Source organism: Erythranthe guttata, chromosome 2 (genome assembly GCF_056151865.1).
Source record: "Erythranthe guttata isolate IM_541 chromosome 2, IM_541, whole genome shotgun sequence".
Lineage (NCBI taxonomy): Eukaryota > Viridiplantae > Streptophyta > Magnoliopsida > Lamiales > Phrymaceae > Erythranthe > Erythranthe guttata.
This window is the reverse complement of record NC_142534.1, coordinates 751,052-765,948: the sequence shown is the minus strand read 5'-3', so window position 1 is coordinate 765,948 and position 14,897 is coordinate 751,052. Positions and strand designations below refer to the sequence as shown.

At 35.4% G+C, this 14,897-nt stretch overlaps 2 protein-coding genes across 6 annotated transcripts; both read left to right on the top strand.

Annotated features, from left to right (window-relative positions):
• The first annotated feature begins 2,422 nt into the window (after positions 1 to 2,422).
• Positions 2,423 to 9,631, top strand: LOC105957697 (kinesin-like protein KIN-7F). 5 transcript variants are annotated; one of them, XM_012981658.2, is made up of 14 exons: positions 2,423 to 2,864; positions 3,699 to 3,804; positions 3,895 to 4,131; positions 4,370 to 4,459; positions 4,571 to 4,671; positions 4,808 to 4,921; positions 5,001 to 5,082; positions 5,178 to 5,245; positions 5,331 to 5,396; positions 5,510 to 5,634; positions 5,990 to 6,317; positions 6,859 to 7,671; positions 7,759 to 8,045; positions 9,054 to 9,631. In XM_012981658.2, exons 3-14 carry the CDS (start codon positions 3,909 to 3,911, stop codon positions 9,373 to 9,375), a joined length of 2,619 nt encoding a protein of 872 aa, XP_012837112.2. In that variant the 5' UTR covers positions 2,423 to 2,864; positions 3,699 to 3,804; positions 3,895 to 3,908; the 3' UTR covers positions 9,376 to 9,631. The 5 variants fall into 5 exon arrangements, with proteins under 5 accessions (XP_012837112.2, XP_088678556.1, XP_088678551.1 ...); XM_088822430.1 differs by having other exon boundaries at positions 2,481 to 2,864; positions 7,765 to 8,045; XM_088822425.1 differs by lacking the exon at positions 2,423 to 2,864 and adding an exon at positions 3,072 to 3,318.
• Positions 9,632 to 10,025: 394 nt separating this feature from the next.
• On the top strand, positions 10,026 to 13,268 carry LOC105957706 (NADH dehydrogenase [ubiquinone] 1 beta subcomplex subunit 9-like). Its single transcript, XM_088822410.1, has 6 exons — positions 10,026 to 10,338; positions 10,511 to 10,552; positions 11,013 to 11,094; positions 11,816 to 11,871; positions 12,513 to 12,586; positions 12,922 to 13,268. The coding sequence occupies exons 1-5, from the start codon at positions 10,210 to 10,212 to the stop codon at positions 12,552 to 12,554; spliced, it is 351 nt and encodes a 116-aa protein (XP_088678536.1). The 5' UTR covers positions 10,026 to 10,209; the 3' UTR covers positions 12,555 to 12,586; positions 12,922 to 13,268.
• Positions 13,269 to 14,897: the final 1,629 nt, after the last annotated feature.

Below are 14,897 nucleotides of genomic sequence, written 5' to 3'. Positions count from 1 at the left end.
TAACTATATATTAGCCAAACCAATCCTCATTGCGAAGTCAATATTTTATTAATAATTTAATAATATCATCTTAAGATAATTATAATATTTTGTAAACAAATATATTGACTTGCCAACCATCTAATTTGACTTAGAATATATTTTGTCACTTAAAATATTATTTATCATAATAAAATTATATTTCTTAAATGTTATCCAAACTTTAATTTTATTCATTGGAAAAAGGTTAAGAGCATCACGCGATGGACAAATTCAATGATTTCACCATGTTACCCTTGTGTGGTGAAATCATTTACAATCAGCCTTTGCTAATTTATTTTTTCTAGCGTGGCCAATAGTTAAATAATTAAGTTTGCGGGGCTAAATATATTAATATTTTAAAGAGGTGGCCGATTTTACTAATTATACACTAATGTTTTTAAATCTTTACATAAAAAAATAATACAGGGATTTCAAGAATTATTTGGGGCATTGACCCCGACCCTATGCTGGCTCCGCCATTGCATATAAATAAATGTGTATAATTAGATGGCAGAATCCAACAAAATTTTAAATCATGTTAAAATACATATGATCTAACTTAAATTATTATAGATTTTGGTCAAAACAATTCTTAATTTTTTTATTTATACAAGAAATTTGAAAAACAATTGTTTAATTAAATGGACTATTAGTGAGAACCCCCTCTAACATTATTTTAATAAGCATGGGTCCAACTCCTTTTCCTTTATTAGTGAGAGACCCATCTTTTTTTTATTCTCAAATTTACCCTTTCTCTATTCACTACCTATTATACCATATTTAGATGCACTTTTTATTTTTATATTTTAATTTTAATTTTCGTTTATTTATTTACTTCTTATTTAAAAAATAATATTTAAAAACAAATATTTTTTATAACTTTCTATTATATTTAAAAAAAAAATTAGTATTTTTTTTATCTTCAGCTAAAACAACTATATTTCAATAAAACAACTATTATTAAAACAACTAATGTTAAAAACAACTATTAAACAACTGTTATTAAAACAACTATATATCTCCAACAACTCTCATTTCAACTATTCTATTTGTTAAATCAACTATTTATTAACATCAACTAAAAGGTAGTAAAAACAACTATGTTGTTGTACGAAAACAACTATATTACCGAAATGAAATCAACTATAAATTATCAAATTCAAGTAAGAAATTATCGTAATCATTTACAAATCATCGTAATAAACTGCAAAAAAAGCACCATAAGTATCACACACACAACTTTAATTTTATGTAGTTCTTCCACAAGTCCACCCACCAACAATAATGCAAGAATGGGAGCGAATATCGACAAAAGTCCAGAGTCCACCAGCTGCAAATTAAAAACACCAACAAAAGTCATAAATTAACTACAAAAAGTAATTAAAAAGTTTCATAAATCAACTACAAAAAGTAATAAAAAAGTTAAAATATAATGCTGACAAAAACAACTATATAAATAAATAACATAAACAACCAATAAAAGTACAAAACAACTATAAAAAACAGAAAAACAACTAAAGAAATGACAAAAACAACTATTTTAACAAAATTAAAACGACATGACTATCGCAACACATCAAGATCGATCAAATAGTTTGCTTGGAGCATTCTCGTAATTTCTTGATTTTCTCATCGCAAACCACCATTATTAGCATATCTAAACAAAGAAAAAAAATAAAAGAACACCAATATTCCCAAACAAAAATATAGAAATAAAAACTCAAATTCAAGTATACTCAGTACTCACAATCATCAACATTAGGGTCGCACTTAGCAATAGGCTGACCATGGGGCTCCTCCCCTTCCTTCGATTGGTCCTTTGTGTGCAGTTTCATAGCCATAAAGCCCATCTCCTCCAGAAAAATCTTTTGCCTCCCCGGATACATTTTCTACAGTTTCTCTGCCGCCGTTGTGGCTGAAACCACCACCATCCTTGCTTTCTATAGCGAATATCTCATCGATATGGATAATTTCTCGGTTATTGGAGAACCAGAGGTGGAAGGGGGAGGAGATGGCGGTGCGAGGCGGAGGCGTAAGGGGAGAGTGATTGCGGCGGTCTGTTTAATGCTAGTTGCCGCCCTTCACCATGGAATCGCAGGGAAGGAAGATGCGTTAAGAAAAATGGGGAAGATCGTGAGACAACGTCGGGCGAGGATGGGGAGCGTCGGCAGGGGAAATAAACGGGAGAGAGGTGGGGGGCTGGTTGAGAGAAAATGGCGAGGAAAAAAAATAGGGTTTGTTATTTGAATTAAGGATAATACAGGTATACCACTAAAAATTCGGATTTATGTTAAATTGAAATATGGAATAAGGGGGGTTTCACTAATATGTAAAATAGGGGTATAGTCATTCTTATTTAACTTAATGTGTTAGGGGGTTTTCACTAATAATCCCTTAATTAAAACCTGATCCATGTATTTTTGTTGATAATGACATGGCCCCAGAGACGGAACACACACACAACGGTCAAGTGAATACTTCCCGTTACCCCGTCTAATACGCTCCAATCAATACGTACACTCACGTGGCCACGTGTGCCTATCACCCACGCCTTTCTTAACCAAAAAACACCCAAGGGCATAACCGTCATTCCACACCCTCTCCGTGTCTCTCTCTTCCCGGTGGCGCAAACAAATATAACGTTGACACTCCCCACCGCTCCCCACCGCCTCCCCTTCACACAGTCGCTGTGTGTTCTGCGTGTTTTGTGTCTGCGTATGTAGATATTTACAATAGATACATATATAGAGAGAGAGAGCTGCTGTAAGAAGTTGAAGAGCAATGCGGTTTTTGTTTGCTTTGAAATTGTTTTAACTGAGATCGTGTGCGCGGAGGCGGCGGAGGTAAGATATTTTAATTTTTCCGCCGATTTTCGCCGTACTGTGTGGTGGTTTCTTCTTTTCATCTTCTTCCTTTTTGGTTTTAATTATTAATTTATACTTTTCGCCGCTAATTAACTTTATGTGATGCGTAAAGTATATACACCTTTTAGTTGATTGATCTCAAACGTCGTTTTTTAATCTTTGAAGTTCACGCTTCGAGTTCTGTACTTTAAAAAAATAATAAAAAATAAATAACTTTAAAACGGAATATTTACTTTTTAGGAGCAAATTACGAAAATATGCTGGATTACTGTTAAAAAATTGAACACTGTTCATAATTTATGAAATTCCTGCATTTTTTCACTGGTTTTTAGTGAATTATGGCTATTTTTTCAATTGAAGACTTTTTGGATTTGTTTTGACTTCACAACAAGCGAAGCTTCCCTGCCATTCAATTACAAACCCTAATCTGAAGGTGGATTTGCTTTCAACCTCACTACCAAACAATAAATAAATGGTGTTTTGTTTAGTATATGTATTTATGCGTGTGTGTAATCAGGGTCCACTATACGTGTTCTCACAAACCTTTTGGAGCAAATAAAAATAGAAGTACAAAGAAAAGCATCATTACTTGGAGTCGAAGGATATATAGTTGGGGGGGTCCCCATCAAGCAAAGCTATCTTATGTTTATTTATTTTTTTCCTTTCATTATCTAAAGAAATGGAATCTTTTAGGTTTTTGTTTGAAGAAAAATGCTGAAAATATACATTAAGCAAGTTCTTAATCACAACCAACTCCTGAATAATTACACTTTTTAGGATAATCATGTTTATAATTAGCTCCTTCTGTTGCAGATAAACAATGCAGTTGGAGTGCTTGGGAAATTTAGTTCTATTGCAAGATCAACTACCCTGTTCTTTTTTAGCCTAACTGTCTCGCCTTTTTGGGTAGCAAAGAAAGGTACATTGTATCTTATTTGTTTGGGGTTTTTGTGAATAAGTTTCGGTTATGGGAATTTCATATTATGTGTGATTGGAGTGGATTTGATAGGAGTGATAAAAAAAATGGGGGCGATTGGTGCTGAAGAGTTGCTGAATTGGGAGAAGCTGCAAGGTATAGGGAGTGGAAAGGAAGAAAAGATTTTGGTGTTGGTTAGGTTAAGGCCTTTGAGTGAGAAGGAGATTGCACGGAGTGAAGTTGCGGATTGGGAATGCATCAATCCCACCACTATTTTGTACCGTAATAGCCTTCAGGAGCGATCTGGACTTCCCACAGCTTACTCGTTTGGTAAGTAGTAAATATGTTTCGGATCATACTTACTTGCATTTAATTTGAAATAAATTACATCTTCTAGTATTATTCTTTTTAGAATGGATGATTCGGAAGTTTGTCTTCTAGTTTCTCGCTTTTTTGTTTTCTTTTGCGTCAATGTACACTTTGTAGTTACAAATATGTTATTGCTCTTTCTGATACGTTCATCTGTTCCTCTTTCTTTTATGTTTTCCATTTATGTTCATGGGGGTAGACAGAGTATTTAGGGGTGACTGCACGACTAGAGAAATTTATGACGAAGGCACAAAGGACATTGCTCTATCAGTTGTTGGTGGAATAAACTGTGAGTATTATATTCATGGGTTTCCCTGATATTTAATTTATTATCAGTTCTCTATTAGTTACGTGGAAAACGGTGCTTTTGACTATTTCTTAAAATCTTTTTCATTTTCAGCAACAATTTTTGCATATGGCCAAACAAGCAGTGGAAAAACATATACTATGAATGGAATCACCGAGTATGCGGTGGCTGATATTTATGATTACATACTAAGGGTGCGCATGTTTAATTCCAATTTTGATCATACTGGAAGATATCAGACTGTTTTTTAAAGTGTTCTCTATTTCACTTGTAAGTGAAGTCTCTATGCAACTTTTTTTTTCAATGGTTTTGTGCTGTCTCTCTCCCCAGCATGAAGAAAGAGCATTTGCTTTAAAGTTTTCAGCTATGGAGATTTATAACGAAGTTGTTAGAGACCTCCTTAGCACGGATAACACTCCCTTGAGGCTCATGGATGATCCAGAAGTAAGTTTTCGTTTTCGAGTTTTTAATTTCCCCTTATTCTGCATCTACATTTGTTTATTTTTCTCCCATAATTTTGTAGAAGGGGACTATCATAGAGAAACTTACAGAAGAAACATTGAGGGATCGGAATCACCTCAAGGAGCTGTTATCCATCTGTGCAGGTAGGATAATTTCCGTTTGGTACATGTTAATGATTCTATCACTGGTTTGTTGAGAACATACTTTTATTTATGTTTTTCTCTTAACTTTTACGTAGCACAAAGACAAATTGGAGAGACCTTATTGAATGAAACAAGTTCTAGATCTCACCAGATTCTTAGATTGGTAAACACCTCTTTTTCCTCTTCATTTTCGGTTTTAGAAATCAATTGAAGACTCATGGTTTATCTTTTTGATCTGATTCCTCCAGACAATTGAAAGCTCTGCTCGCGAGTTTTTAGGGAAGGGCAACTCAACTACCCTTGCTGCTAGCGTGGTATAGCAAAATTGAATCTGCTGATGAATTTCTTAGGAATCAATGCAACTGATTTCAGTGGTTTAAATAAATATAAAGGCTTTCATAATAAGTTCAATTTTTTTTTTCTGTAGAACTTTGTTGATTTAGCTGGAAGTGAGCGGGCATCTCAAGCTTTATCAGTTGGACAAAGACTGAAAGAAGGCTGCCATATAAACCGTAGTTTACTGACTCTGGGGACTGTCATTCGCAAGCTAAGGTTGATTGGTTCTCTTGATCTCTCTTCAGTATTTCTTTGCCGTCTGATAATTTATATGCCCATTGTCATTTTTGGTACTAATGAATGAAATTGAGATTCTTTATGTTTCAAGCCGTGGTAGTTCTTTATGCTTTCATTTGTACTTTCTCGCAACCTTAACCACCCCCCCCCCCCCCCCCCCCCCCCCACACACACACACAGACCTGTTCTGTAGGTAAAGTCGAGATCCTTATGCATGCATAGTTGTCCTTTTGGGGTCCTAATCTACTGTAGTGGCATGCCATGTTCCACTATATACCGTTTGTGTTTTAAAACTCCAGCCATATCAGCTTTTTACTCGTATCACTTAATGCAGTAAAGGACGACAGGGCCACGTCAATTACAGAGACTCAAAGCTAACACGTATACTGCAGCCTGCCTTGGGAGGAAATGCAAGAACTGCTATCATTTGCAACTTGAACCCTACGAGAAGCCATGTTGATCAATCAAGGAATACACTTTTATTTGCTAGTTGTGCAAAGGAAGTATCAACGAATGCACAAGTCAATGTAGTGCTGTCTGATAAGGCTTTAGTGAAACATCTGCAGAAAGAGGTAGCTAGGTTGGAGACTGAGTTAAGAACTCCAGGATCTATGTGCAATCATGCAGAATTGTTGAGAAAGAAAGATATGCAGATTGAAAAGGTTATTATTATTTATTTATTATTATTATTTTTTTAATGAAATTGCATACATCGGTCTTTTTAACATGTTTTTAAGGATTATTTGTTATTTCAACTTTATGTTGAATAGTATAAATTCTGATATGGGGTTTAGGAGAAGTTTATTGGTTATAAAACGTGACAATCAGGTCAGGAATTAACTTTGCTAAATTCCAATAGTTCATGTTAATTCTAGTAACCAGTTCAATCATGGTTGCACCATTACTTGGGATGGTGAATCTTCCATGAAACTAGTATATCTAGATTTTTTTTCATTACTCAAGAAAAAAAGATTTTTTTCATTTAATATGTAATGTCTTATTTCTAACTTTTTCTTATTTGATTAATATAAAGCTGTTGATGTTTCTACACATTATATAATTTAATGAGTTATTCTTCAAATTCATTCCGATAAATACCATTTTGAGACAGTAAAGTGACTGGATCTTGTAATGATGCATTATCTTTTTCATTATAAACTATACTGCATCCTAACCTCATTGCCTGGCTCACACTATCTGCAGTTGGAGAAAGAGGTTAGGGAGCTGAAGAAGCAACAAGACATTTCTCGTTCTCGAATTGAGGATTTAATAAGGGCCGCTGAAATCAACAAGAGTTCACAAAAACCCAGTGGCATTCTACCTCTTAATGGAGAAATTAGTTGTAATGAAACATCAGACTCATTGCTTTCAGAGAACAGTGAGGATCACTATTCATCGGACGCTACATCTAATCCAAGTGAAGGTATACAGGAAACTGATGACAACTGTAAAGAAGTTCGATGCATCGAGATGGATGAATCTAGCCAAGACAGAACATATGAATCATTTGTTGTCTCAACTAACAACGATGGAGAAACGACACAAACATTAACGGAGCACGAAAATGGTCTCACTGTGGAACAAGAAATGTTACTTCCTTCACCTGGACAAGTGAGTGGCACTGAAAACGGTTACTCGAATGAGCAAAAAGTTCGATCAACTAGTATTTCAGATTCGAAGAGCTTGAGATTGACAAAAAGTCAAAGTTGTAGAGCTAATTTAAGGACTTGCTCCCCTGATATTGAGACGACTGAACAAAGTGAAAGTACACCCCCTTCTGTGTTGGAGAATCACTTCATTAGGAAGCAATGGAAACTTCCTCCAGTGATGTATGGTTTAGATAATACGAGACTAAGTATTAACGATTCTCAATACTCTGATTGTAGCAGTCTCATAGATGAAATGAAAAATCAGAACTTCATTAACGGGGATGAGGATATCCCTACTCTCGGTTCTTTTGTCGCTGGACTTAGAGAGATGGCAAAGCTTCAATATGAAAACCAAGCTGCGAATCAGGTGAGAGAAATTACAGCCTTTTCGGAATATTTTTTTTTTTCCTTTTCTTTTATGTGAATATTTTTTTTATTTACTTCAATTTCTTAGGTTCAGGAGACAGGAAAGAGAGAAAGTGATGGCAGAGATGTTGATATGGAGCAAAGCAATGATTGGCCACTGAAGTTTGAGAAGCTGCAGAAATCGATAATTGAACTATGGGAAGCTTGTAATGTTTCGTTAATACACAGGACTTACTTTATCCTCCTTATTAAAGAGGACTTCACAGACTCCATTTACATGGAGTTAGAGCACAGGAGACTATCCTTCCTAAACAAAACATTTTCCAAGGGCAGTTCAGCCTTACAAGACGGCCAAACGCTCACTTTGGCATCAAGGTAATTTTCTAATCTCTCTCTCTCTCTCTCTCTCTCTCTCTCTCTCTCTCTCTCTCTCTCTCTCTCTCTCTCTCTCTCTCTCTCTCTCTCTCTCTCTCTCTCTCTCTCTCTCTCTCTCTCTCTCTCTCTCTCTCTCTCTCTCTCTCTCTCTCTCTCTCTCTCTCTCTCTCTCTCTCTCTCTCTCTCTCTCTCTCTCTCTCTCTCTCTCTCTCTCTCTCTCTCTCTCTCTCTCTCTCTCTCTCTCTCTCTCTCTCTCTCTCTCTCTCTCTCTCTCTCTCTCTCTCTCTCTCTCTCTCTCTCTCTCTCTCTCTCTCTCTCTCTCTCTCTCTCTCTCTCTCTCTCTCTCTCTCTCTCTCTCTCTCTCTCTCTCTCTCTCTCTCTCTCTCTCTCTCTCTCTCTCTCTCTCTCTCTCTCTCTCTCTCTCTCTCTCTCTCTCTCTCTCTCTCTCTCTCTCTCTCTCTCTCTCTCTCTCTCTCTCTCTCTCTCTCTCTCTCTCTCTCTCTCTCTCTCTCTCTCTCTCTCTCTCTCTCTCTCTCTCTCTCTCTCTCTCTCTCTCTCTCTCTCTCTCTCTCTCTCTCTCTCTCTCTCTCTCTCTCTCTCTCTCTCTCTCTCTCTCTCTCTCTCTCTCTCTCTCTCTCTCTCTCTCTCTCTCTCTCTCTCTCTCTCTCTCTCTCTCTCTCTCTCTCTCTCTCTCTCTCTCTCTCTCTCTCTCTCTCTCTCTCTCTCTCTCTCTCTCTCTCTCTCTCTCTCTCTCTCTCTCTCTCTCTCTCTCTCTCTCTCTCTCTCTCTCTCTCTCTCTCTCTCTCTCTCTCTCTCTCTCTCTCTCTCTCTCTCTCTCTCTCTCTCTCTCTCTCTCACACACACACACACACACACACACACACACACACACACAAGGTAATTTTCTAAATTACCGTGATGCCCTTACACCATTAATGCGTGTTGGAAAGCCTGAATTGATTTCTTGGACTAATTTTTTTTCCAATTATATATATACTTGAATAACAGCAAGAAAGCTCTTCGTCGTGAAAGGGAGATGCTTAGCAGGCTTATGTATAAAAGACACACAGAAGACGAAAGAAATAGAATTTACGAAGAGTGGGGCATCAGTCTGAATTCGAAGAAGAGGAGGTTGCAGTTAGTCCATCTTTTATGGAGCGACACTGAAAATACGGACCATGTCTCGAAAAGTGCTGCCATTGTTGCAAAGCTTGTCGGTTTCTCAGAGCATGGGCAGGCCATTAAGGAGATGTTTGGGCTTAGCTTCACACCTCCTCGTATTGTCCGAAGATCCTTTACTTGGAAAAACAGTATGTCGTCTCTTTTGTGAAGTGGTAGCGCAGTCGATAAGGTAAACAAACAGAGCTTATAAATGGGATTTAGATTAATTAAACTTTTGAGTTTTCTTAATTATGATTTGACAACCACTTGTGGTATAGTTAGAGCTATTGGAAGTAGTTTTGGTTTTCGAGTGTGATGTGATATTGGCATATTGTATTAAGTTAGTACAGTTGTGATTAATTCCGACGAAGTTGCATTAGTATTGTTTTATTCGAATGAAGTGGTTCATCGAATGATTTGTTAAACGAGAATTCTTTTTATTCGAGCTCGACCGTGGTGTCTGTTTTTTTGGTCGTATTGGATGAAATACACGTAGATTTATATCGTCGCGTACATATACGTATGGGAATGTGGAAGCTGCATGTGTGAATGTGCATAAGATGTGAATTTGCTGCGTATACACAAATGATCGGTGTAGCATTGAGTAAATCTATTTATAATTTAATCAATCAGAAAAAGAAATTCCTTGTGTTAAAATTATATATTGGCCTTCAATTGCAGAAATCGCGTGATAAATAATTTAATTTAATTTAATAAATGAAGTCAAATGGTTTTGAAGTCAATGGCCCAAATAGTTTGTCAGTTAGGCCCAACTCAGATGAAAACCGTAAACCTTATGCTATTAGGCCCAACTCATAGGCCAACTCACATGTAAACTGTAAAACGCTATGTAATCCAAACGGCGTCGTTTGACGGCAGATAGAAACGTCGTCGTTCAGGCCAAAGACACTGGCAAAATTGAGAATTAGAAACCGCACAGATTTACATTAAGAGAGAGAAAGGGAGAGTGAGAGAAAGAGAGAGAGAGAGAGAGAAGAGAAAAATGAGTTTGGCTACGGGGTCGTATCTGGCGCGACGAGCAGCGCAGAAGGAGAGGGTAAGGATCCTCTACAGGCGAGCTCTCAAGGACACTCTCAATTGGGCCGTCCATCGCCACCTCTTTTATCACGATGTAATTCCTCTTTTTCTCCATCTATAACCTAAATCGTTGCAGCATTTCTTCGATCTCTGCGTTTTATTGATTTAAAAAATTAATTTATCTCAAATTTCTGTTTGATTGGTTGTAACGATGGGGTATTCCGTCTCTCTGTTTGTTTATTTGTTCGGCCGTGTTTTTTTTTCAGGCTGATGCCCTAAGAGAGAGATTCGACGCGAATAAAAACGTGGTTTGTTCTCTTTTCATTGTTTTTTTTTTATATTTCTTCCGCTTATTTAGGGTTTGTGTTGGCAATCGATTTCGCAGTCCAATTTTGTGATGAAAATGAATTATTCTGCACGATTAAAACCTCATTAATTCAAAAGTTCGATTAATAACCTAAATTGGTCGCTAGGGTTTGGTAGGTTATGTCAATAGGCTTAATTTTGAGTATTGGTACTGGGTACAGGTTATTTACTAACTGTGAATATGGTTTTACTATGTTATAGAAGTTTATCTGTGGCAAAGCATAAATCTATGGCTTCGAGAAATGAGCGATATGGAAGAATTTGAAATTATATAATTTAATTTAGTGGACGATGATGACAAATATATATTTTAGGTCTTGAATCTTTTGATTATATGATATCTGATCAATTATTATTTTCGTTAATTTTTTCCTTTTTGGTTTCTCTTATGATTCTCTCCAGGAGGATATTGACACTATCGATAGAATGATAACTGCTGGTGAAGCATCGTACAATAAGTGGAGGCACCCCGATCCCTACATTGGTAAGTGTGCTGAAGTTATGATTCTTATACAAGTGTGCAGTCTAAGAATATACATACAGTTATGAGATCAAATGCTCCCAACTGAAGAAAAATTAGAAGAGTTATTTTTTAATTGTGGATCTGCTTTGAATATTGAAGAATAGTTATGGTGGATTATTATAATTATATAACTGGAACCATACGATGCTACACTTGCCAGTATGCCTTCAAAAAATCAGAACATCCTTATTTCTAGTATTGAAGACCGTGATTTGTAAGTTTGTTCTTCATGAGAAATAGGGACCAGTTACTCTTAGTATCTTGCAGTACATTTATTTAGTACAATGCCTGATGAATGAACTCACATTATAAAGTGAAACAGTAAACTATGTCAACAATGTTTTTAACAAGTGAGCAAAATTTGGAGAGAAGTGGAAAAATAGACATTTTGATTTGATGCATTCATATAGTTTATGAACCTTCATATTTCCCCCCCAGTCGAATCTTGTATATTTTCAACTTTCAAGTTATTCTGACCTTGTGTAAATGCGACAAGTTTCTAATGGAGTTTGTACAAATCCGTGATTTGAGATTTTATGATTTTCTCTCTGATTTACTGAAAAGATTTAGGATCATCTAAAATTTGGATCATAGCATTTTTCTTATCACGTATTACTAATATATAGTGCGTCAACTTGGCCATACTCTCTGATGATGACTCACCTTCATTTTCTTTCAACAGTTCCATGGGCTCCCGGTGGGACCAAATTTTGCAGAAATCCAACACCACCTGCTGGGGTAATTCACCAAAATTATCTTATTGCTTGTTGTGCTGTAGCCCCTGAATATTGACTAAGTATTCAGTTTGTTGGTGCTCCATCGTTTTATGTTTTGGCTTTATTGACTTCAAAAGAATGTACTTAAATTCAATCTTTCATTGTTAAATAGTGTTTACGCAAAGTTTTATAACTTTCATCTCATTCTGCTACATGTTTGTATTACAGTACTACATTCTGTTTTCTTTTCCTTTTTCTATCTTGTTGATCGATCATAAGGGCAATCTGGGTTTTGTATGTTTTACAAGGCATTTTACTCTTAACAGTAAAGTTTTTACGCTCATGTAGGTTTTCTTATGCCATCCATTATACGTGCAAGTGTAACGTAAATGAATCTTTGCATAATTTTGTATTTATATTCATATTCCTATCCCCGGAGCCTATTTTATCTATTGCATGGATGCTGCGTTAGTTGATTGTAAAGTTTTGCACGAGTTTGAGCTTACGTTCGTCTTTTTGTTTGCATTTATCTTTCAAATCAAATGCTAAAAGAAAAGGAAGTTCTTCTATTATGTTATTACAACATTGTCTCTCAATTGATTAGCATTTAAGCATTTCTCTGCCATTGCACAACTTGTAACACTAATTATGTGGTTACTGCAGATTGAGATTATATACAACTTCGGGCGGGAGGACAATGACTAAGTAGAGTCATCATTACTGAAAAATAACAAGAGGTCAGTAGCTTGGAATTTTACCACCCTTTTTCATTGTTTTCGTCTTTGCAATGACACTAAGAGGATATAATATTAAACTTGAATTCCAACAGAATAGTCTTGGAAATTTAAATGGATCAACATTGTTACGTGTTTGTAGGGTGATTATGCTTCTTGAGATATAGAATAATCTGCAAATCGTGTTCATTATAATGCCTTAGCCGGACTTTGTTTTTTCTTGGAGTTTTTTGTTTATATATAAAAAAAAAAAAAAAAAAAAGTCCCTTCTCTGTTATTAGTCTTTTACTAAAAGAATGCCCATCAATATGATCATTGAATATTGTTGATAATGGTAGGTTGTCAATAATGCAGAGTGGCGAAGTGTACACAACATATTGAGAGAAGTGATCTCAAACTGGTTTGTTTGTTTGTCTCAAGTTAATTTCTGTTTTCGAAACTAAAATTGTTGATCTGTATTTCCTTGTTTGCGAGTATCTGGACTCTCGTAATTAAATGATCAAATAATTTCCATTTCTTTTGGATTTCCATTTTTCATTTGTGGCTCTCGGTATTTTGGCGACCATTTGGACGGAAATAATGCAATGTGTGTGCAACAAACACCGACTGTTTGCTGTGAAGTCCAAATTTGTATTCCAACATGTTTTATGTGTATTGCTCTGATTATGTGGCTTTTCCCATTTGAAAACTGAACTCTCTCGCGTGCTTCTTTACTCTTTAGATCATCTGCCTCCTTGGTATTTAGTGATTTTGTGGCTTTTCCCATTGGATAACATCTTTAGATCTTTGAGTATAGAAGATGTTTATCCATAATAATCTACTAAAGTTTTCATCTAAAAACTTTCACTAATATTTTGATTCACAAGAAAAAATCATATACTATAGCACATGATTTTTGCTGAATTGATGAAATTTTTAAATGTTCTTTTCTATATTTTTTAACACTTAAATGTAATGTGTAGATGATGTTTATCCAAACGTAGTCAATAAATTGTCGAACAACCGGCCCAATTCATTAAAAAATCCAACCTGCCAATTAATTGATAAAAACTGGCCCAATTAATTAAAAAAGGAAAATTTAAACGCGGGCCCAATTAAATCAATAGACACGGGCCATTTTATTTGAAAAACTGGCCCAATTAATTGAAAATTATCACCACTAGTTTAAAAATCGGCCCAATTACATTAAACAAATCGATCCGCCAATTAATTGAAACAAATCAGCCCATTTCATTGACAATTAATTGGCCCAATAACTAATATTCAGGCCCAATAATGTATTAAAAATAGATCCAATCAATTGAAAAAACTGGCCCAATTGATTAAAAAAATCGGCCCAATATATTTAAAAGTCGGACCAATGAAATGAATTAAAACGACCTGCTAATTAATTGATAAAATCGGCCTATTAAGTTGACAATTAACTGGCCCAATTAATTCAAAACCGGCCCAATTCAATGATTAAAAATTGATCCAATTAATTGAAAAAAATGGCCCAATGAAATTAAAAAATCAATCCGCCAATTAATAGATAAAAGCCAGTCCATTTCGTTGAAAATTAACTGGCCCAATGACTAAAATACCGGCCCAATTAATGGAACCAGTAAAAAAAATGACCCAATTAATCGAAAAAAATGACCCAATTGATTTGAAAAAGCACCATTAATTTAAAAATATGCCCAATTAAATCAAATAAAAACGACCCGCTAATTAAATGATAAAACAGCCAATTTTGTTGACAATTAGCTGGCCCAATTAACTCAAACCGGCCCAATTACTAGATTAAAAATCGACCCAATATTAATCGAAAACAATCGGGCCAATTAATTGAAATAAATTACCATTAATTTAAATCGGCCCAATTAAATTAAAATTGATTCGCCAATTAATTGATAAAAATCGGCCCATTTCGTTGACAAAACTGGCCCAGTTATGTGAAAAAATTGGCTCAAATAATTGAAAAACCGACCCGCGAATTAATTGACAACTAGCCGCGATTTTGTGTTTGAATACAATTATACAAATTCTCTGAATAGGTCAGGTCTATTCTTACATGATGCTATTGGGTATATTCTGTAAACTATTACTCTTAATTGAATATTACTGTTTCACTCATTTTTCAATCGTCAGGAAAAATTGAAAAAAATAGTATATTATACAACTAAAAATCGTTGAAACAATTCAAATATTTTTTCACGCACAAACAAATATACAGTGTAAAATATGTTTATCTACAAGTAGTCAAGAAATTATTCATCTATAAATTGTTTCACTATTTTTTTAAGCTTCGACAAAAATCACAGAAAATTGCATA

Bases quoted from the DNA above. Each gene is read 5' to 3' on its own strand.
- LOC105957697 (XM_012981658.2), top strand. From the start codon at position 3,909: ATGGGGGCGATTGGTGCTGAAGAGTTGCTGAATTGGGAGAAGCTGCAA. The intron at 4,922-5,000 runs GTAAGTTTTCGT...ATAATTTTGTAG, and splicing joins GGCTCATGGATGATCCAGAA to AAGGGGACTATCATAGAGAA. The intron at 5,083-5,177 runs GTAGGATAATTT...ACTTTTACGTAG, and splicing joins GCTGTTATCCATCTGTGCAG to CACAAAGACAAATTGGAGAG.
- LOC105957706 (XM_088822410.1), top strand. From the start codon at position 10,210: ATGAGTTTGGCTACGGGGTCGTATCTGGCGCGACGAGCAGCGCAGAAG. The intron at 10,339-10,510 runs GTAATTCCTCTT...TTTTTTTTTCAG, and splicing joins GCCACCTCTTTTATCACGAT to GCTGATGCCCTAAGAGAGAG. The intron at 10,553-11,012 runs GTTTGTTCTCTT...GATTCTCTCCAG, and splicing joins TCGACGCGAATAAAAACGTG to GAGGATATTGACACTATCGA.